At 49.2% G+C, this 20750-nt stretch overlaps 1 protein-coding gene across 4 annotated transcripts; it reads left to right on the top strand.

The window, feature by feature from the left end:
• The first annotated feature begins 6307 nt into the window (after positions 1-6307).
• On the top strand, positions 6308-20649 carry Slc34a1 (solute carrier family 34 member 1). Of its 4 annotated transcripts, XM_087194756.1 has the most exons (14): positions 6313-6525; positions 7128-7213; positions 8442-8571; positions 8697-8846; positions 8933-9061; positions 9135-9278; positions 10167-10278; positions 10403-10598; positions 10683-10778; positions 16428-16494; positions 16640-16807; positions 18511-18627; positions 18721-18845; positions 19535-20649. In XM_087194756.1, exons 3-14 carry the CDS (start codon positions 8463-8465, stop codon positions 20036-20038), a joined length of 1917 nt encoding a protein of 638 aa, XP_087050882.1. In that variant the 5' UTR covers positions 6313-6525; positions 7128-7213; positions 8442-8462; the 3' UTR covers positions 20039-20649. The 4 variants fall into 4 exon arrangements, with proteins under 4 accessions (XP_004836317.2, XP_087050883.1, XP_021094490.2 ...); XM_004836260.4 differs by lacking the exon at positions 7128-7213 and having other exon boundaries at positions 6308-6525; XM_087194757.1 differs by lacking the exon at positions 7128-7213 and having other exon boundaries at positions 6308-6525; positions 19512-20649.
• Positions 20650-20750: the final 101 nt, after the last annotated feature.

The raw sequence follows: 20750 nt of genomic DNA, 5'->3' as shown, positions 1-20750 counted from the left end.
GCTCTGCAATACCACACAGCAGAAAAAGAATTGGGTACAGCAGGTCCTTATGTGGAAAATTCTCCAAGACGTGTTAGTGCTCAGTGAAACAAAGCAGAGGTGTGTCTATGGCGTGATACCTGTTGTGATCTGTTTTCTGTTGCTATAACTGAATACCACAGACTGGGTAATTTATAAAGAATAAAGATTTATTGGGCTGTGGGTATAGCTCAGCATATTCATGGCCCTAAGTTCAGTCTCCAGCACCAAAAACTAAATAAATGAAATAAAAATGCAGGTTTATTTTGCTCACAGTTCTGGAGGCTGAGAAGTCTAAGAGCATGTTGCCAGCCCCTGGTAAAGGCCTTTATAACATGGCAGAGATAAGGAGCTAGCCAGAGAGCTTATTTTATAATAAAGCCATTCCCCAAATAACGCATCGATCCATAAATCCATGAATGGACTGATTCACAAGGGCAGATCCCAAAGGTCTCATCTCTCAACATTGCTATACTGAGGACCAAGTTCCCAACAGTGACCTTTCAGGAGACACATTCAAACCATAGTTATAATTTCATGGGGCCAGGGATGTGGCTCTGGCACTGTGCCTGCCTGGCAAGCGCAAGGTCCTGAGCTCAATTCCCAGTACCGGAAATAAATAAATAACTTCATAAATCACAAATGCATGGGCACTTACAAATGTACAGAAAGGAGAAAGAAAGTTCTACAAGTATATACAGTATACCAAACTGACCAGGAGATGGGGAGGGGACAAGGATTGGGTATAGTGGTCAAAGGAAACTTTTGCCTTAGCCTTAGTTTTTTTCTTCTTCTAAGGAATGCAATTTAAAATAATTTTTTTTGGCTGGGGATTTAGCTCAGTGGTTTCACCGCCTGCTGTGCAAGCACAAGGACCCGAGTTCAATCCCTGGTACAAAAACTCCCCCCCCAAAACAAAACAAAAAAAACAACAACAAAAAAATTTTTTTTGGCCGGGGATTTAGCTCAGAGCTAGGGATTTAGCTCAGGGCCAGGGATTTAGCTCAGTGGTTCTGGCGCCTGCCTCACAACCGAAAGATCCCAAGTTTGATCCCCGGTACCAAAAAATAATAATAATAATAATTTTTTTTTTGTACTGGGGATGTAATTCAGGACCTTGCGCTTGCAAGGCAGGCGACAGAACCACTGAGCTAAATCCCCGGCTAAAATAATTTTAATAACACAAAGAACTACCCAAGGATCCAACTTGGTAGAGACCAATTCTTTCTTTGGGAACTTGAGTCCACCCCCACCTTGGGTCATTTGGTTGGCTGGGTGTGCTCTTCTGCCACAATGCCCTCTGTCTTCCCCACTCTAACAAACCCTTTGTAGTAGCCCTAGGTAAGGGAGACCCTGTTCCCTCCTCACAGTTGCCGTGTCCCAGAGCCCCTCAAGGCCTGGGCTCCCATCGGCCGAGCCCAGCCAGGCCCCATCTAGCAGACCCAGACTCACAGCTTCCTCCTCCAAATTGGGTCAGGGGTGAGAGGCATTAGCTGGTTAACCCGTGAGGCCCCATTTCACAGCTATTACTTGAGCTGGCTTCTGGGTAGACAGGAAAGATGGTATAGAGCTGCCCCTCACACCCTAGATTGGAAACCAGGAGGGGTGCTGGCCTTGTCTATCTAGTAGAAAGCATGAAGGAAGGGAGAGAACACATGCTTATTTGTTAACTAATTTTCATCTTCCCAATACCCCATTTTAAACTGGGCATGGTGGCACATGCCTATAATCCCAGCACTCGGGAGGCTGAGGCAGGAGAATCACCGTGAGTTTGAGCCAGCCTGAGCTACATAGTGAGACCCTGTCTCAAAAACAAACAAACCAACACCCTAATACTTCATTTTATAGAGGACACAGGCTAAGAGAGCAGGACATCCATGAGATCCAAACCCATGTGGCTCCTAGCCTCTGAGAGACAATCTTGCCCCCCATCTCTTATCTTCTTCTACAAGGGCTGAAGAAGGGAATGGTATGCGATGGGCACAGGGTACACAGTGACCTTGGTTCTGGGCCAGGGTGGAGGCAGTTGGGGCACTGGCTGCTCACCTGGAGCCCCCACTGAAAGTATGCTGACATAGCAGCAGGTCAGTGCTTGCCGGGGCAGCCAAGGTGCACTCTGCAGGGGGCCTGGCCTGCTAGTCAGGTGACTCTGGCTTCTGAGGGTTAAGGAAGCTAGAGGTCACTTTCACAGGGAAACAAACACCCAGAGGGGGCAGAATACAAATGGTTGGCTACACTGCATCACATGAAGCCTGTGAAATGAACAACTCCGAGGGGTGCCATTCCCATCCTTGACCATCCTGACAGGCCCAGGAACAGCTGGAAACATAAATGTGTAGCTGTGTTCTAGGAAAAGTGTAGGATTTGGACAAGGAGGGGGGCTCTGTGATCATCATAGCACTTGTCTGCGGAGAACTGGCTTGAGGGTGGAGCAGAGACAGAAAACAAGGAAAACTACCATAGAGCCAGCATCCCACCTTCAGAGTGGCCTAGGGTGCTGGATATCTGGATGAAATTCTGACTGGCAAAGATGGGTGGGTGAGAATGACCTCACTAGCCAAAGAGCCACCAAGTTCCTACCCCATTGCTGAGGGGCTGAAGGAACCCAGAACCCAGATCAAAATCTGGAGCATGGAAAAATAGAAGTGGAGCTTGGGTTCTGGAGGCCAAAGTCTGGAACTGGAACTTGAAGCCCAAAATGGAGACTGAAGCCAAAAGCCTGAAGTCCAGAACCTGGAGCCAGGAATCTGGAATTGGAGATGAACTCAGAGTCCAGTGCCTAGAACCAGAACTCCAACCTTGACATCAATGCCAGAAACTAGATCCAGGAGACTGGAACTCAGAGCCCAGAGTCCAGAACCCAGAGAATTTAGAATTCATGGCCTAGAACTCCCAGTTGGAAGTGGAATTAGAATATGGATCCCAGAACCTGGAGCTACTTTCAAGACCCAGAACATAGAACCCAAGAACTGAAGTCCAAAGCCAGACCTTAGAACTTCAGGTCTAGAACCTAGATACCAGGACCTGGAACTGCTGCTTTGGTACCATGCTGTCCATGCTGACCATGCTGTCCACAGCCTTACTCTCTGTGCTGGACCCTGAGGCCAGTAGGCCAGTATGAAGGACACAGGGCTGGAGCCACATGAGGGAGGGAGCTGCAGGGAAGAGGCAATTTCTTAAAAGCTCAAAGCAGCCTCAGCTCTTCTGGTCACAGACTTTGGCCTTGTCCATAAATCAGTGACCAGCACCTGGGCCACAAGGATTAATAATTATACAGGGTGATTATCCCCCAAACAGGAATGGGGCATCTTCAGGTCAGCCACCCCTGCCCTTAGCTCAGGAGGTGCCTTGGGTTCCCCATCTGCAAAATGGGACTTGAATGAGACAATGTCCCAGGGCTCTGTCTGCACTGGGCTGCCCTGGCCAGCTCAGACGGAAACCCAGGCTCTCCAAGGGTGGGCAAAGTCAGATGAACCAGGGGGGGAGAGAGAGAGAGAGAGAGAGAGAGAGAGAGAGAGAGAGAGAGAGAGAGAGAGAGAGAGAGAGAGTGTGCTCTGTTCCCCAGGGAGAGGTGGCCAGTGGCCCTTCTGCTATATCTGCCAGCCCAGTGATAAGAACCCTTGCCCTGACCACAATAAATGCATCTGGAGTACATGTGTACGTGTGTAGACATGGTGGTCTGAATGCTGGGATGATGACCACTGCCGTCTTCCCAAGGTACAGCACTGGGCTGACCCATAGCGGGCTTTGTATGTTCATTGAATTAACACTGTGCTTGTGAGAAGACCCATGAGTCCTCGAACTACACTGATGAGGAACTCTGTTGTGGAATTCAGTTCTCCCTCCACCCCAAACAATCCAGTTCATAGACAGAATGGTCTTGAATGTTGGTTTTTCTTCCCCTGATTGTACTCAATCTTTAGGTCCTGCAGAAAATTCACTTGCAGGAAACTATTTAAGGAGCAAATGGATGTTAACCAAGAATTGCAAAATCAACTGGCTGTGCCAACAACCTGCTCTGTTCCTGGATCCACATGCATGTTCTTGGGAACAATCTCTCTCTCTCCGTTCTGCTGCTTTGCTGCTCCTAGGGAAATTATTTTCACTGACATTATGAAATTCAATATATGTCAGCCTCTCACTTTCATGCTGGCCACGCTGTTACCACTGTATATTGCCACCACCTGTTCTTTCCTAACCCATGGCAGCTGTCTCCTCCCCCCTCAGATTACTTGACATCTCAGCAGCATTTGACCCAGCTGACCAGCGTGTCTTTCTCAAAACTTGGTCAACCTGGGCATTAGGGCATCTGCATTTCTTTCTGGTCTTTCTCCTGATCCCTGGGTCCTCTTCTTGGTCTTCTCTGATGCCTAACGCTCCCTTAAATGTAGGTGCACTTCTGGGCTCAGCCATGGGCCCGTTCTTTCTTCATTATACATAATCTCCCTGGGGTTTGACTTTCCAGGCACAGGCGAAGGTCAGCAAGGAAGTCAGGAAGCCAAGTTGCATTGGTCCTCCCAGGCTGTGACACCATGCTGGTCTTTATTCAACCAGTTATCAGGTCTTTAAAGAGGAGGAGTGTGTGTGACATGATTAACTTTGGATTTTGAAGAGGTCACTGGCTGCTTTCTTTGGAGAATGGATTGGGGGGCAGCCCCAGCAGATGCAGGCAGGGCACTTGGGAGGTCACTGCAATTCCCCAGAGGAGATGACTCAGCCCAGAGTGGCTCAGTCCAGGAAGATAGCCACAGAGCTGCTGGGCAGTGAAAGTATCAGGTTGCTCCTGGAGAGATAAAATTAGGGAAATTGGAGAAAGAGTTGGAGGCAAGGCAGTGGAGGAGAATAAACTTCCAGGATGCCTACCTCATGCCTGGCTCCAACTGATGGGTGATACACTGCTTCCAAAGACTGGGAACATGAGGGAGGCTCACTCAGGGTAGGGTGAGGAGCACAGTGTGCTCAGACCTAAGAGCCAACTGCTCCCACCAGAGTCCCCTTTGACATAGCCTGTGCAAACGCATCTGCCTCCCAAATGGCTTCTCCTCTTCTGTGCTTTTTCTCCAAGTGAGACAACCCCAAGCAACAAGGTTCTGAGCCGAGAGAAAGTCCAGAGAAGCCATGGCCAGAGCTCAGGTACACAGAAAGTTTGAGTCACTATCCAAGGGAACACATGAATGCTGTCACCAACCAAAGAGGAGACAGGCACCTGGGGATGCGAGGTCATAAAATGAGCAGAGGGGCTGAGACCTGAATCTCCAGGGCTAAAATGGAGCCACTTTCTCTGCTGGTCCCACGAGCTCTAACAGAAGATCTGGTTAACTCTAAAGTTTCATTCCATAGGCTGAGGATTTAGCTCAGTGGTGCTGCCGCCTGCCTTGCAAGTGCAAGGTCCTGAGTTCTATCCCCAGTACCAAAATAAATAAATAAAGTTTCATTCCTGTCACTAGGGCTGAAGCGGTCCCACATCTGGGGGGGGGGCAGGGGAAATTGCTTTTGGAAATGGTGGCTTTATAAGTCCATAGAATTTTGGAATTTAATCTCTTAGGATGCATTTAATCAATAATTAACTGTTTTCCAAAAAAAACCTTGAACTCTATGACAAAAGGAAGGTAAATTTCAGAAATGACAAAACTCTGGAATGGTAGCACATGCCTATAATGCCAGAATTTGAGAGGCTGAGGCAGGAGGATCTCTGAGTTTGAGGCCAGCCTGGGTTACCTATTGAGTTTAAGCCAATCTGTACATAGTTAGACCTTGTCTCAAAAGGCAAATACAAAATCATATCCTTGTTAAAAAGGGGAAGCACCCTCAGTTCGTCAATGGCTGCTCCTACCTGAAATCTGACCTAAGCAGAGCAAGGACAAACAGGTTCAGGCGGACTGGGGCTAGTTGTGGTCTATAGACTACTGCTGGGTTCAGGTTATAAATTAAGTATGGATTAGCTTTATCAGCTTAAAGAGGAAACTGCAGAAATGCCTATCTTTCTTGGTGCAAAAAGCCTGAGTCTATGTCACTCTAAAGATGTTGACAGCACTCTGAGCAATCACCTGGCAAGCCATAAAGAGTTGTTGACTTGAAATACTGTGCATCTAGTGGAGGTGGGGCCATCCCCATGGCTGAGGCACTTCAGCATCCTGGAGGCTCAGCGAAAAGGGCATGAAGCAGGAAGGGAACAACATCCTAAGGGACTGTTCTGAGACAGGTCATTAATCTTGCTGAAATCTACAACTTGCTGCTGAAACATTACTAATTAATTGCTATCACATAAGTAAAGGAAGTAGGGCCCAGAGACGTGAAGTGATTTGCCTCAGAATCCCAGGTTGATTCGAGGGTTGCTTGGACCTTTGCTCAAATGAGAGGAGAATCTGGCCTTGACAGTCTTCATCCAGCATGGAATGGGAACTTAACTTATGTACCTAGGAATGGATGGGCAGACACATGACTGGCTAGCTGGCCGGATGGATGGATGGATGGATGGACCAGAAGGAGGATAGGTTGATAATGATGGTAAGTTACTCAGACAGTTACTTAAACTAGAATTTTGGGGAGTGCTGAGGATTAAACCCAGAACCTAATGCCTTCACACTGAATTATACCCCAGCCCTTTAAGACAAAATTTTTTAAAATTTTTGAGGCAGAGTCTCACTAAGTAGCTATATTACTCAGCCTGGGTTTGAACTTGAACTTCCTGCCCAAGCCTCCAAGAGTGCTGAGATTACTTGGACCTTTGCTCAAATGAAAGGAGAATCTGGGTGCCATCATGCCTAGTTCTAAACTAGATCTTGAATGGAACCCATCATTGTTTAATCTGATCACATCTTTAATCCCGACTACAATCTCATTACTCTGTGAATCCGGACCCTAACTCAGGCTCCATAGTCCCAGGAAAGGAAAACAAGATTCTGTGCCTGGAGGCAGGGGATGTGCTTGTGCCCTGGCAGGATCATGGTTCAGGTTGACTGTCTGTGTTGGGGAGGGTAGAGCCTGACCACAGACTCCCCCTGCAGAGCTAAAGATTAGCAATTAACTGGGCAGAATCTCAGGATGAAGTTAATTGGGAACAAAGGGAGGGCAGCTAGGGTTACAGGAACTTTGCCTTTGATCTGAAGGTATAAAGAGGAGATCTCAGCTATTCCTTAGGCCTGTGGAGGCTTCTCTGCAGTGCTAAACAGGAGCTGAAACACAGAACATCAAGGTGAGACCAGGGCCCCTCCATCCCAAGCTCATCCCTAGCACGTCACCACATCCCTGTTTCTGTCTGTGCTTCCCCTTCCTGCTCCCTATAGCATCTTGGTCACAGCCCAGCCTGGCTCACTCTTCTAGAGCAAAAAAGACTGCTTTTGTGGGGTTTGGAATTCAGCTCTGCATATTCCTCTACCCCAGTAGCCATGGACCTCTGGGACATGGAGGAAGTCAGGGACACCTTACCTCAAGAGCCAAGAGCCAAGAGCCAAGAGCTCATAGGGCAGTGCAGGCAGCATCTAAGGAAGGCCAGTCCTGGTCTGAGGCTCATTCATGGAAAAGACTACCAGTATTTGTTTATTGCCCTTTGAGGAGGTAGATGGGGGAGAGAAACCCACTGTGAGAGGCGTCCAGGACCTTTGGATCCAGGCCAGGGGACCCTCCCCAAAATGTATACTCAGCTGATTCTATAAGCCAGCAGGTGTCCATGGCACCTCCCTGCCCTCAGGATGGAAAAATCTCCTGCATGGCTCACCTGGCCTACATCTGCAGCCTCTGTGTTATAATGTCACTTGTTCCCTGGTTCCCCTCCACTGCATGCATAGCAATTCTCAGTTTCTAAGCATCTGGGCTCTCTCTCATCACAGGGCTGTTGCAAACATGCCTTTCTCCCTCTCCACCCACTTACCACCCAGTTATCATGTTCATCTCAGCTTCATGGACTTTTCCTTCTCCACAAGCCCATGCCTTGTCATGGGATGCTCTAATGGTAGCTGTATCTATCATAATACCTCTACTGCCATTTCCCACTGATTGAGAGATTATTTCACTTATATCTGTCTCCCCACTAGACTTTGAATTTCCTGAGGGCAAGGGCTATGTCTGTCTTTAATCACCACTATAGCCCAGGATCTAGCTCAGAGCCTGCGATAAAGTAGATGATCAAGAAATACTTGCAGGGGTGGGGATGTAGCTCAGTAGTAGAGCACTTGCCCAACATATGCAAAGCCCTGGGTTCGAACCCCAGTACCACACACACACACATACACATGTGTGCATGGATGCACACACTTAATAAATGAATGGGTGAAGGAATGTGCAAATTGGGCCTGAGCACCTAAGTGTGCATCTCTGGGTGTGGGGTGAGGAGAGGGGTGGGGATTTGTGGGTATAACATCTGCATGTGTGTGGGTAGGACACAGCAATTGTTATCCAGCATTGCTGCAATCCTTAACATGCAGGCCCCGCTGCCAGTGTCCAGTATGATGTCCTATGGAGAGAGGCTGGGGAGCCCAGCTGTCTCCCCACTTCCAGTCTGTGGCAGACATGTGATACATGGGGCAGCCCTTGCCTATGTGCCCAGCCCACAGGGTGAGTGCTGTTCCCACACTCTGGACCCTGCCTGTCCATTGTTGTCCACATCCCGGGGGAGGACCCTGCCCTTCCACTTGCCTCTCTCCCTCCTCTGGAAACTCCTAAACAGCCTCCTTCCTCAGTCCTGCACAGGATCCCAGGGACAACGGCCTATGCCTTCCCCAACCTAAGCCCAGTGGCTCTCACAGAGCATGGCTGCCCCTATGGAGAAGTCTTGGAGCTCCATGACCCACTACCTGTCAAGGTGGCTCTGGAGGAGGAGCAGAAGCCAGGTGAGCTGGGCTAGAGGACAGCAGGGGCAAGGGCAATCATGGCCCTGGTCCCCTGCCTGCTATGCTCATACCTGGCTTGCCTCCAGAGCCGGGGCTGTCCCAGAAGGTACGCCAGGTTGGCACCACGCTTCTCAAGGTACCACTGATGCTGGCTTTCCTCTATCTCTTTGTCTGCTCCCTGGATGTACTCAGCTCAGCCTTTCAGCTGGCTGGAGGTAGGGGTTAGTCAGAGGAGGCCAGGGAAGGGTTTTGGGAGGACCTCAGATGACACTGGCCTGTGCTCCTCAGGGAAGGTGGCTGGAGACATTTTCAAGGACAATGCCATCCTGTCCAACCCAGTGGCGGGGCTGGTGGTGGGGATCCTGGTAACTGTGCTGGTGCAGAGCTCCAGCACCTCGACGTCCATCATCGTCAGCATGGTCTCCTCTGGCTGTGAGTAGGCCAGGGCAAAAGCCTGGGGACGCTGGGTGGTACTGGACAGAGGGCTTGGGTGGCATGTCAAGGGTATGGAATGGGGGCAGTACTGGGGATGGGGGAGAGGGCTGAGGGCAAAGAGCAGGGCTTTAACATCTGCCCGCTAAAGCATAGCCAAAAGTCTATATTATGATTTATTGCAAAGAATTGCTTTGCATAATTGTGGCATGGCTACTCAAGTCTGAAATTCATAGAGCAGGCCATCTGGAAGACAGGCTGGAATTCCTGGGCAGAACCGATGCTGAGGTATACAGGTGAAAGTTCTTCCTCCTCAAGGAAGCCTTGGTTTTGCTTTTAAACTCTTTCATCCCATTGAATGAGTGCCACCTAGATTATCAAGCATAATCTCCCTTACTTAAAGTCAACTAATGGTAGGTGAAAATCCCATCTATGAAATACCTTCATAGAAAGCAAATCCAGAAACACCCGGATTTGTGCTTGATTAAATAACTGGGCACTAAAGGCTAGGGAAGTTGACACATAAACCAACCAGTACACTTGTATGCCTGTATGCACACACAAGCACAAATATGTATTTGTATATGAGACACACCTCACAGTGCACTCACACACATGCATGGACTCACCCTGTGCAGTGCATGTACATCTAGTCACATGGGTTGTAGGACTAACAGGTATTGTGGGGCTGGAGCTGGGTGGCCCTTACCTAGTTAGTTAAGAAGTCACCTTGCCAGGTGTGGTGGTTCATGGCTGTAATCCCAGCAGGAGGATTGCTGTGAGTTTGAGACCAGCCTGGGCTCCATAGTGAGTTCAAGGCCAGCCTGAACCGCATAGCAAGACCCTATCTTTTAAAAAAGAAGCTAAAGAAGTCACCTCTTCTACCAGTGCTGGAGGTAACCTCTGCCATCCCCATCATTATGGGCTCTAACATCGGCACCTCTGTCACCAATACCATCGTGGCCCTGATGCAGTCAGGGGACAGAACTGACTTCCGGCGGTGAGGAGAGGGTAGGAGGGTGGGGCTTTTGCTCATTGCGGGAGGGTGGACCCACATGCTAGGAGCTTCCAGGATGAGTGCACCCTGGCTCCAGCCTGCCCTGCAACGTGGCCTCCCTGCCCAGGGCCTTCGCGGGGGCCACAGTGCACGACTGCTTTAACTGGCTATCCGTTCTGGTCCTACTGCCCCTGGAGGCTGCCACTGGTTACCTGCATCACATCACTGGACTTGTGGTTGCCTCCTTCAATATCCGAGGTGGCCGTGATGCCCCTGACCTTCTCAAAATCATCACAGAGCCCTTCACGAAGCTCATCATTCAGGTGGGGACAGGGCCTGGCGAGGGGTGGAGGCTGGAAGTAGTAAGGAGCATCACCCTCACTTTCCTGCTCTCATCTTGCCCACAGCTGGACAAGTCTGTGATCACCAGCATTGCCATAGGGGATGAGTCCCTGAGGAACCACAGTCTCATCCGGATCTGGTGCAACCCAGACCCTATGGAGGTGATCCCAATCCTGGCCTATTAATTTCATGGTTCATAATCCTCCAGATAGTTCTTGGAGATCTTTAGCCAGAAGAGAGCAAATATATGTTACATTTTTGTGATAACAAGCCCATGGCAGACATTGCTAATCTCTCTCAACCTCACACATTGCTTTAGGCAGACATCACCAATCAATTAGAATTAATGTGTAATTGATCTAGCCCAGTAGTTCTCAAAGTATGGCCCGTGGAGCACTGACATCACCCACCTGGGAAGGTATTGGAAATACAAATTAAATATACTTCCTTCCCTAGAACTACTGAATTATGCATCAGTAAACCCTCTGGGTTTGCTCGTGCTCAAGTTTGAGATACATCAATGTAGTCAGTCCTCTGATTTCACAAGTAGAGGCTCAGAAAGGCTAGGAAACTTGCCAGACCTTGTCTACTGCTTCAGAGCCTGAGGATATCAGTGGGGTTAGTGACTCAGATGTTTGGGGACCTAGGTAATGTGAGAGAGAGGGTGAGAAGAAAGTTCTTTAGACTCTTGGGGAAACTAGGATGAATAGGAACCTAGCTCAGGGCAAGACATATGAGCTGCTGCTTGGAGACTTCCTTGAGACAATAGCAGCCACTTACGCTGTTATTGGGATGCCTGCTCCTAGACTATACAAGTGTGAGTCCCTTGTCTTTCTTGCTGTTTCTCTGCTTCTACTACCCAGAAGAACTATTAAGATTGGTTGGACACTCATAGACCAGCTATTATGCCAGTGTAACAAGGAAACAAGCAATTAGCATACTTTCTTACTCATCCATAAAAAGGAAAATGCTTCAAGACCATAATCCACCACATTTTCTTCTCCTTTATTAATATAAGAACTAATTCCATTTAGAACAAGCTCTGAGAAAATTAAAGCACAGTCCCAGCTTAAGCCCTTCCCCCTCATTCTCTCCACTTGCTGCTTAATATTACTGGACCTTTATCCCAGCACGAACAGAAAACACTCAGTCAACTCACCCTACCATGTTCCTTGCATCCAAAGTGGCACACAGCTAAGCTCAGCCTTTCTGAGAGTTCAAGGCAGCTTGACATAAAAAAAACCCCATGTGGATAGCTTTTATGCTGGCTTCATGACCTCTCTAACACATCAGCTTGTCTTCTCACGAAGGCACTCTGAGAGCTCTGAATTACCACAGCTTCTCCACTGTAGAGCAAAGTCTAGTCTATAGCCATACCACCCTGAATGCATCTGATCTCATCTGTAGAGCAAAATCTGGAAGAGAGAGGTCACACACTCCGATTTTCACACACAAAAGGAAAGCTTCTTCAGTTCCTCGCTTTCTCTGAGTTGCCCGTTGTCCATCTGCTGCTGCTGCTGCACCAGTAAACAGGTTTCCACTTGCACCATGTGCCATGCCATCTAATGCAAGGCTCATGCAGTGTTGGTGAGGTGGACACAAGGATCCCTTTTTACAAAAGCAGAAACTGAAATTCAGCTATGTGAAGTAACTGCCCGCCTTCACCTGGCTGGGGCTGCCTTCAGGCTCTTTTCTACTGCCCCAGTTGCCACTTGCCAGAGCTCTGATTTCAAGGGCCCACTCTATTAGGAACTCTTCCTTAACAGCAGCTTGGAAACTAGCTGGGAATGGGATGAGTTCCCTGCACTCACCCTCCTTCGGGGACTTTTGCCCATAGGAATGTGATTCATGCAGCATGCTCTTATGATGTGCATTCGTGGCTCCTCCTGCACCAAAGACTGCACTGCAGTTTTTCCTTTGATGGCAAAGTCTCCCTATGCTGTACTTCCTTCCATCTTCTTATTGCCTCCAGCTTTTACCACTCTGGATCCAACTTTGCCCAGATGTCTCCAGGGACCCTGCGTCACCAAGGAAAGAATGAGTCATAGGCTTTCCAGGTGGGAAAAGAAAAAAGAGACATACTTTTGGTGTCTTAAACACTTCTGGATGTTCTGCAGGCCTGGGACTGTCCAAGAATTATCTTTTTGTGGGGGTCACATTGTAGATTGTCAACCATACTTGCTTGGTAAATAAGTATCTTTTGAGGACTTGCAACCTGGGAAGCAGGGTTTATCAACTTCCTACTTTGCAGATAAGGAAACAGCCTTGAGGAGGTACAGTGGTTTATCTTAGTCCATAATTGAGGTAGGGCTCAAATCCTGGTGGAATACCGACTTCTCATCTTTCTGTCTCTCCAAGATATCTTGACATCCCACCATTTATGTCCACTTCCCATTCTGCTCATCTGGCCTGAATGCCACTCCAGAAGTGATGGGAGGGTTACTCTGAGGAAAAATCTCTTTTTCTTTGAGACAGGATTTCTCTATGTAGGTCTGGCTGGCCTTGAACTTACTATCTAGGCTGAGTTGGCCCAAACTCATGGCAACCCTCTTGCCTCAGCCTCCCTAGTGCTGAGATTACAGGCATCTGGCACCATGCCCTTTATGATGATAAATTCTCCTCTTAGCCACCAGATGGGGCTGGTAGCACAGAGCTATCCTGCTGCTTATGAAAGAACAAAGGCCCTGAGCTCCCTTCCTCTGGAGGGGAAACTATTGCGCAGGCCCACATCCTATGTGTTTCTCCCCTGGGAAAGGATTCTTAGAGCCTGATAGTCCTCTGTGAGCTTAATCACTTCCCTCAGTTCCCAGAAGTATCTCCTTAATTTGGGTTGTCTCTACAGGCACTTAAATCCCAACTCCCTCTTTCAAGACTCTGCCAACTAGGGCCTGGGGAATGGCACACAACCTCACAGACTCCATGCCACGGAGAAGGCAAGTGAGGCTCAGGATAAGCTTATGGTTAAGTGTCACACAGCTGGGAATGGCTCAGCTGGGGTGGGAGCCCAGGGTCATAGGAGGCCCATTCATTCTGTTTTTCCTTCAAACTCCCCTCCTCAGTACCTTCCAGCTCCTCTACTCAGACCCTAGGCACAGGCAGGATAGGCACATCCTGGGAGAAGGCCCCAGATGCTGGGCCTCCAGGCTGTGTTATCTAGGTTGCAGTTTCTGCCTTGTGCCTTCCCCTGCAAGAAAGTCCCAAGATAAGCTGCCCTGCCTTAGTTTCTCCTCCAGCCTGGTTTTGCAATCTGTTGGTCACCTCCCTTTGCCCCGACTGCTGCCCTTGTACTTTAAAGTCTCTGACACCCTCTGTGGACTCAGCCAGGGTCACAGGGAGAAAGGTCAAGGTTCCAGAACCTGGAAGGTGGGGGTGGGGATATAGCTCAGTGGTACAGAGTGGGTTTAGCATGCATGAGGGCTTGGCTTGTATCATCACCACACACACACACACAGAGACACACACACACACAGACACACACACACACACCAGAGGTTTTAGCCCTTGGCTTGGCCCTGCCTCTGATACTTCCAGCCCTAGGGCAGGAGCCCAGCAAAGCTCCTTATCCTCCTCCAGTCTTCAGGATCACAAGCCCCTCCCCCAAGAGACCTCTGGGCCCAGCCCAGAATGATCAGTGGGGCACAGCTTGATTAGGCACCCACAGGAGATCATCTGCTTCCTAGGGCTCCAGGCTGGGGACATCCCCACCCCAAGAAAGTCCACCATGCTCCTCCCCAGGAAGGCCAGGATCCTCAGGCATGTCTGCAAGAGCCATTGGGGTTCTGACTGAAGAAGTCAGTCACACACCACATGATTCTGATGGGCCCAGGGAAGGAAACTTCCTTATTTGGAGACACAGTTGACTAAGGCTTGTCATGAATCAAGGCCTGCAGGGAGGTCTTTACGTACATTTTCTCTTGTAACTTTTATAACAGCTTTTCTGTTATCCTGCTTTAAAGAAATCTGACTCAGAAAGGTAGCATGACTAACTCAGGGTAGTTGGTATAAAAAATAGGATTTGAACTCAGATCTGCCTGACAGCAAACACCTGGCTCTCTCCCTTACCTGCACAGTAGGTAGTTACCATCACTTTCCCAGCCTGGTCTTCCAATCTATTCCATCAGAGATAGTTTTCTCCCCGTGTCTCAGCCTGCAGTTCAGGCCCCAGGCTTGACAGACAGGAGGAACTGGGAACATAAATAAGCACATTTCCCTACCCCACGGGGCGCATCCCACTAAAATAAACTCTAACTTTGCCGTAAGCAATTCTTATCTCCATCATACTCCTCCCTGCCTCCTCCCTCACACTTTCTCCCCCTGCCCTGTGCTGGGATGGAACCAGGGCCTTGTGCAGACTAGGCCAGTGCTCTACCACTGAGCTACACCTCCAGTCCCATCATGTATATATATTTTTTTAAATGGCACAGTTTGGAAGAAAATCTTAAGAGGCTATAAATATCCCCTTTCCTACCCTCAGCACAGGGGTGAGGGTGGAGGGATACCAGAGGATCCAGGAGGATGGGGCTCTGGATGCAGAGTCCCTGGGGCAATGGGCCTATATAAGTTCCAGAAGAGGCAGATGAGGCCAACGGGGAAAGTGGTAGCTCTTGCATTCTGCCCAGAAGTCCGGTAGCTCTTGCTGATATGTGGCTCTGGAAGTTACTGCTTGTTTCTGAGCCTCCTTTGTAAGATGGCTTCTCCCCACCTAAACCTACCCTATTTTCTCCTGTCACTCTTGGGTGGTTGCTGGACTCTCAGAGGGGAAAGGTAAGGAGCTCTTCGTTGCATTTTAAATAATAACTGCTTAACCCAACAAGGCTACACATTAGTGATCACAAGCCAGACAAGGCTGCTTCTACTGGCCCTAGAATTCTGCCACCTAGAATTATAATGTATGTCTCAGAGTGGCTGCCAACATTTAAGGAGATTGTAAGATTTTATCTACAACTTCAGAATGGTTTCTTTTATAAAATTGGGCAATTGGGCCATGCTGGAATGTCCCTGAATAGTGACAGTGGCTTAGACCTAAGTTGTTCCTGCCCCTACAGACCCAGTACACACTCTCTCCAGCCCATCCACATGCAGCCTGGGAACCTAGTTTAGAATCTGGGGATCTGAGAAAGCCCTCATTTCAAGGACAGTTGGTGGGGAGGGAAGAGATGGCGGGGGCTGGACACTTTGCTCCTCCAGCTGTCCCCTCCCACCGTATCCCCTCAGGGTAAGAAACTGAGCACTAGAGAAAGAAGTTTAGGCTCCCAAAGCCTTAGGGGAATGGAGGGGGCCAGAATGTGGGGGAAGAAGGAGGAGCACCAATAAAGGGATCAGTAGTAAAAGACCAGGAAGGGAAGGGGGAGTTTTCAGAAAAGTAGGATTATAGTCGGTGGCATTCCCTGTCACTGAGAGGTGAAAGAAAACAAAGAAGCAACTAGTTTTGGGAATCAGGGGTGTCCTGCTGGTTCCAGTGGAACCCACTCCATGGAGTGATGGGGTGGAAATGCAGAGGGCCTCTCACAGCCTGATTCTTGTGTGGCAAATATTTCTTTATGTTTTCCACCAGAGGAAATAGGACCAGAAAGGGTAAGTGACCTATCCATGGTCACAGAGTCAAGAGACCCATCTCTGTCTGCCTCATCTCTCCTAATACCCATCCTAGCCCCAATCCCAGGCTGAATTTTCCTATATTATCTAAGTCACCTTGTTCTTTTTTTTTTTTTTGGTACCGGGGATCGAACTTGGGTCCTTGTGCTTGCGCAGCAGGCCGCGAAACCACTGAGCTAAATCCCTGGCCCTAAGTCACCTTGCTCTTAATCTAGGCTTCTACCATGTCCAGAGCAGAGGCCAATGCCAGCCAGACCCATGGAAATGTCACCATGGAGAAATGTAAGTAACTGCAACATGAGAGGTGATCCCCACTGGTGTGGAAGCTGAAGGAGCCAGGTGGGCCTTAGGCTCACAGTCCCAGAGGTGGCCAAGGGGGAGCCGGGCATGGGGGTCAGCTCTCAACAGCTTAATATGCTGCCCATAGGCAACCACATCTTCGTGGACACGGTGCTGCCTGACCTCGCTGTGGGACTCATCCTGCTAGCTGGCTCCCTGATGCTCCTGTGCACCTGCCTCATCCTCCTCGTCAAGATGCTTAACTCACTGCTCAAGGGCCAGGTGGCCAAGGTCATCCAGAAGGTCATCAACACTGGTAAGCCCTGAGGAGTAGGTGGGAAAGCTACTGAGTTAGATAGGCCCCAAGAAAGGCCCTTTTGGTCCTGCTAGGTCCTGCTACTGACAAGATCTGGGTAAACCTCTACCATCTATGAATCTGTTTCCCCACTGAACACAAAAGGGATTGGACTAGGCAATTCACAGGCTCCTTGGGTGCTGACAACTAGGGAATTGGGGCTGTCTCTGGCTATGGTTCCATTCTAGAAGGTGGAGAGTCTCAGAGACCATTGGTTAAATCAACAAGTAGAGATTAAGAGCCTACTGTGTGCCAAGAGATATGGAATGAGGCAAATAGAGATGATCCTAGTCTAAGGAGGTTCACAACCCAGCAGGGGGAGACAATGAAAAACCAATGAATGAAGATAAATTTGGAGAAAGAGCAAAATAACTGCCAAGAGCAGAGCAAAACTGGCAATGCAATAGCGTATGAAATGGGCCAGTGGTGGTGAAACTATGGCACGTGTGCTTCAGCGGGATATTTGTATCATTTAAAACTCTAAAAGGTCATCACTGCAATAGGGCATCTTCAGCAGGCAATCAGGCCTCTCTGAGGAGGAAGCATTTGAGCAGAGATCTAAATAAGGAGTCAAGGGCCAGAGACATAGCTCAGTGGTGTGGTGCCTCCCTGGCAAGCGCAAGGTCCTGAGTTTGATTCCGAGTACGGTATAGCGGGGATGAGGAGTCAAGATGTGGATGAAGACTGGAGTATAACACATTGGCAGAGTGTTTGCCTAGTACACACAAAACTCTGAGTTCCATTCCCAGCACTGCAAACAAAGAAAAGCTGTAGGTAAAGAGTATTTGGCACTGAGGGAACAGCAAGTGCAAAGACTAGCATGCAAGGGCTGGGGGTTTAGCTCAGTGGTGCCGTCGCCTGCTTCGCAAGCAGAAGGACCCAAATTCGATCCCTGGTACCAAAAAAAAAGACTAGCATGCAAGAAACAGTTTGGCAGGTTTGTGGCACAGAAGGGTGACCACAGTGTGGTGGGAGCACAGACAGCTAAAGGAGGCAGAGTAAGGTCAGGGAGGTGACAGGGATAGAGTCAGATCACAGGGCTCAAAAATACTTGGAAAAAAATTACATCTTTCCTGAATCTATGCAAACATTTTTCTTGTCATTATTCCCTAAACAATGCAGTATAACAACTATTTACATGGATTTTGTATTGTTTTGGGCATTAGAAGAAATCTAGAGATGAGTTAAAGAATACAGGTGGATGTGCTCATGTTGAATCCAAATACTATATCCACAGACTTTGGTGTACTCAGGCATCTCCTGAGGATGCTGAGGGAAAACTGTCTTAGATGCTGAGTAGGATATTCTGGGTAAAGGGTACAGGCAAGGCAAAGTCATAGTAGGTAGCATGATGACACCAAGGAAGAAAGATCTTTAATCCAAGATCAAAGAAGGACAAATGGAAGCCACCACAGTTGAGCAAGGGACTGGCTAGGTCCTAGCAGGACCCTGGTATCCAAAGACCTCCTCCCCAATGATACACTAAGAAGGACTTACCAGACACCTGTGCCATGCTCCTGGGCTTCTCAGCCTACAGAACTGTGACCTAAATAAATATCTATTCTTTATTTAAAAAAAAAAAAAAGACCTCCTCCCAAGAAGGTGCCTGTTCTCCCAATGCCCTCCCACTGACCCAGCCTGCTGGGACTTGGGTTTCTTTGCAGACCTCCCTGCTCCCTTCACCTGGGTCACAGGCTACTTTGCCATGGTAGTGGGTGCCGGAATGACCTTCATTGTCCAGAGCAGTTCTGTGTTCACATCGGCCATCACCCCACTGATTGGTGAGTGCCGAACAGAGGTGGGGTTGGGGGGCAGGGGAAGAGCTCAAGCACTGAAGGAGGAACCTGGAGAGGACCGTGTCCTCTCCCCTGCAGGCCTAGGTATGATCAGCATCGAGAGAGCCTACCCCCTCACACTGGGCTCCAATATTGGCACCACCACCACGGCCATCCTGGCTGCACTGGCCAGCCCCAAGGAGAAGCTGTCCAGCTCCTTCCAGGTGCGTCAGGGAAGAGTCCTGCCTCAGCAGGATGGGGCTAGGACTGGGCACTGGGGCTGGGGTGCAGGGCCTGACCAAGTGTGTGACAATATGTAACAAATAGTTTTGACTGCCTACTAAGGCCACCTACTATGGGCTCAGTAGAAACTATTATGGGCAAAGTTGACTTGATTCCAACACCAAGACCCTGGTGTCTCCTATGCATACACTGCTCAATATCCATGCCAGTAAAGAATAAGTAGCAAGTTGGATGAGGCTGGGAGCCTGGACCAATCTTAGGATCAAAAATGAGTAGAGTTGGGGAGGAGGGGCAGATGGCAAAGGGGGAATTGTTCTAGAAACAAAGCATCCACTGACAAGATACAGTACTGACCAGTTAAGAGTCCCAGAGCAGGTAAGAAACTAGCATTACTCTTAGCTGCTGAATTTTGGCAGTATCTGCTGGAGAACTCCTGACAAAGGGTTAGTACAGAAATGTGAAGAGTTCAGGGCAGTGGTTATTTACCAACTGACCCAGAGATATCTCAATATTTTAACCAGTACAGCTATGCTGGGGTGATCTGGGGACTCATCAGCCCTAAGTAGTGACTTCCCAGCTGCCTAGGCAAGGTCAGGCACCTATTACTTTTCCCACTGACCTGACATGGCAGCCTCTGCCCACTTCAGCCCCTCCGCCCCCTCCCCTGCAGATTGCCCTCTGCCACTTCTTCTTCAACATCTCTGGCATCCTGCTGTGGTACCCACTGCCCTGCATGCGACTGCCCATCCGCATGGCCAAGGCGCTGGGCAAACGCACGTCCAAGTACCGCTGGTTTGCTGTCCTCTACCTCCTTGTGTGCTTTCTGCTGCTACCCTCGCTGGTGTTTGGCATCTCCATGGCAGGCTGGCAAGTCATGGTAGGTGTGGGTGCACCCTTTGGAGCCCTGCTGGCTTTTGTGCTGCTAGTCAATGTCCTACAGAGTCGAAGTCCTAGATGCCTGCCCGAGTGGCTGCAGACATGGGACTTTCTGCCCCACTGGATGCATTCTCTGAAGCCCCTGGACCGCCTCATCACCCGTGCCACCTTATGCTATGCCAGGCCTGAGCCCCGCTCACCCCAGTTGCCTGCAAGGGTCTTCCTGGAGGAGCTGCCCCCTGCCACACCTTCCCCTCACCTTGCACTACCTGCTCATCACAATGCCACCCGCCTCTAGGCTGTGGGCCCAGACAACTGCCTGGAGATGGAAAGGGCTGTGGACAGAGCCCAGGGGGAGGTGTGTGTGTGTGTGTGTGTGTGTGTGTACATGTGAGTGCATGCCACCTGGATATCCAGGCATCTGTGTCACCCGTGGGTGCCTATCCTTATGCAGATCCATAGAGGTATGGGCTTATGTGACTCAGAGGCAGTATGCATGTGTGCATGTTTAGGGGTGAGTGTATGTGTCTACCAGTGTAGCCGCACACCCAGTATCTATATACACATGTGTATCAGACTATGCATGTGTACAGATTTGTGGGAGGCTGTGTACAGGTTGCAGGGTGTTTTGGGTGCAATTTCAGGTCCTTTGCACATGTGTACAAAGGCTTGCATTTATGTCTTTGTGTACATGAGACTATGATGGACAAAGTGGCTCTGACTAGGTGACTGTGTAGCTGTCTGCCTGTGCATAGATATGGGTGCCAGTCACTGACTGAGTTATACCCCTACCTGCCACCTTTCTTCTTCCATGATGCCATTCTCATCCTTACTCAGGGCTCAGTGCCACCACTACAACCCTTTCCCAACCTTGCACAATGAAAAAAAGAAAGGCATTTTAAATTCTCATGCATTTGGAAGTCTTTTTGCTCTGCGTCTATGGGAGGAAAGATAAAATCAAAGCATGGGGTTCAGCAGCACCATTCACCCTCAGTCACTCCAACAACAGA

The sequence above is a fragment of the Heterocephalus glaber genome, unplaced genomic scaffold (genome assembly GCF_053883595.1).
Source record: "Heterocephalus glaber isolate CG9 unplaced genomic scaffold, H.glaber_assembly_v1.0 deba00001606, whole genome shotgun sequence".
In the NCBI taxonomy this organism is placed as follows: Eukaryota; Metazoa; Chordata; class Mammalia; order Rodentia; family Bathyergidae; genus Heterocephalus; species Heterocephalus glaber.
Note: the sequence above shows the minus strand (reverse complement) of the source record. Positions and strands in the feature narration are given on the sequence as shown.

Coding starts and splice junctions, on each gene's coding strand:
- Slc34a1 (XM_004836260.4), top strand. CDS start 6,481: ATGGATGGATGGATGGACCAGAAGGAGGATAGGTTGATAATGATG. Junction 10,599..10,682: donor TCACGAAGCTCATCATTCAG/GTGGGGACAGGG, acceptor TCTTGCCCACAG/CTGGACAAGTCTGTGATCAC. Junction 16,808..18,510: donor CCAGAAGGTCATCAACACTG/GTAAGCCCTGAG, acceptor GTTTCTTTGCAG/ACCTCCCTGCTCCCTTCACC.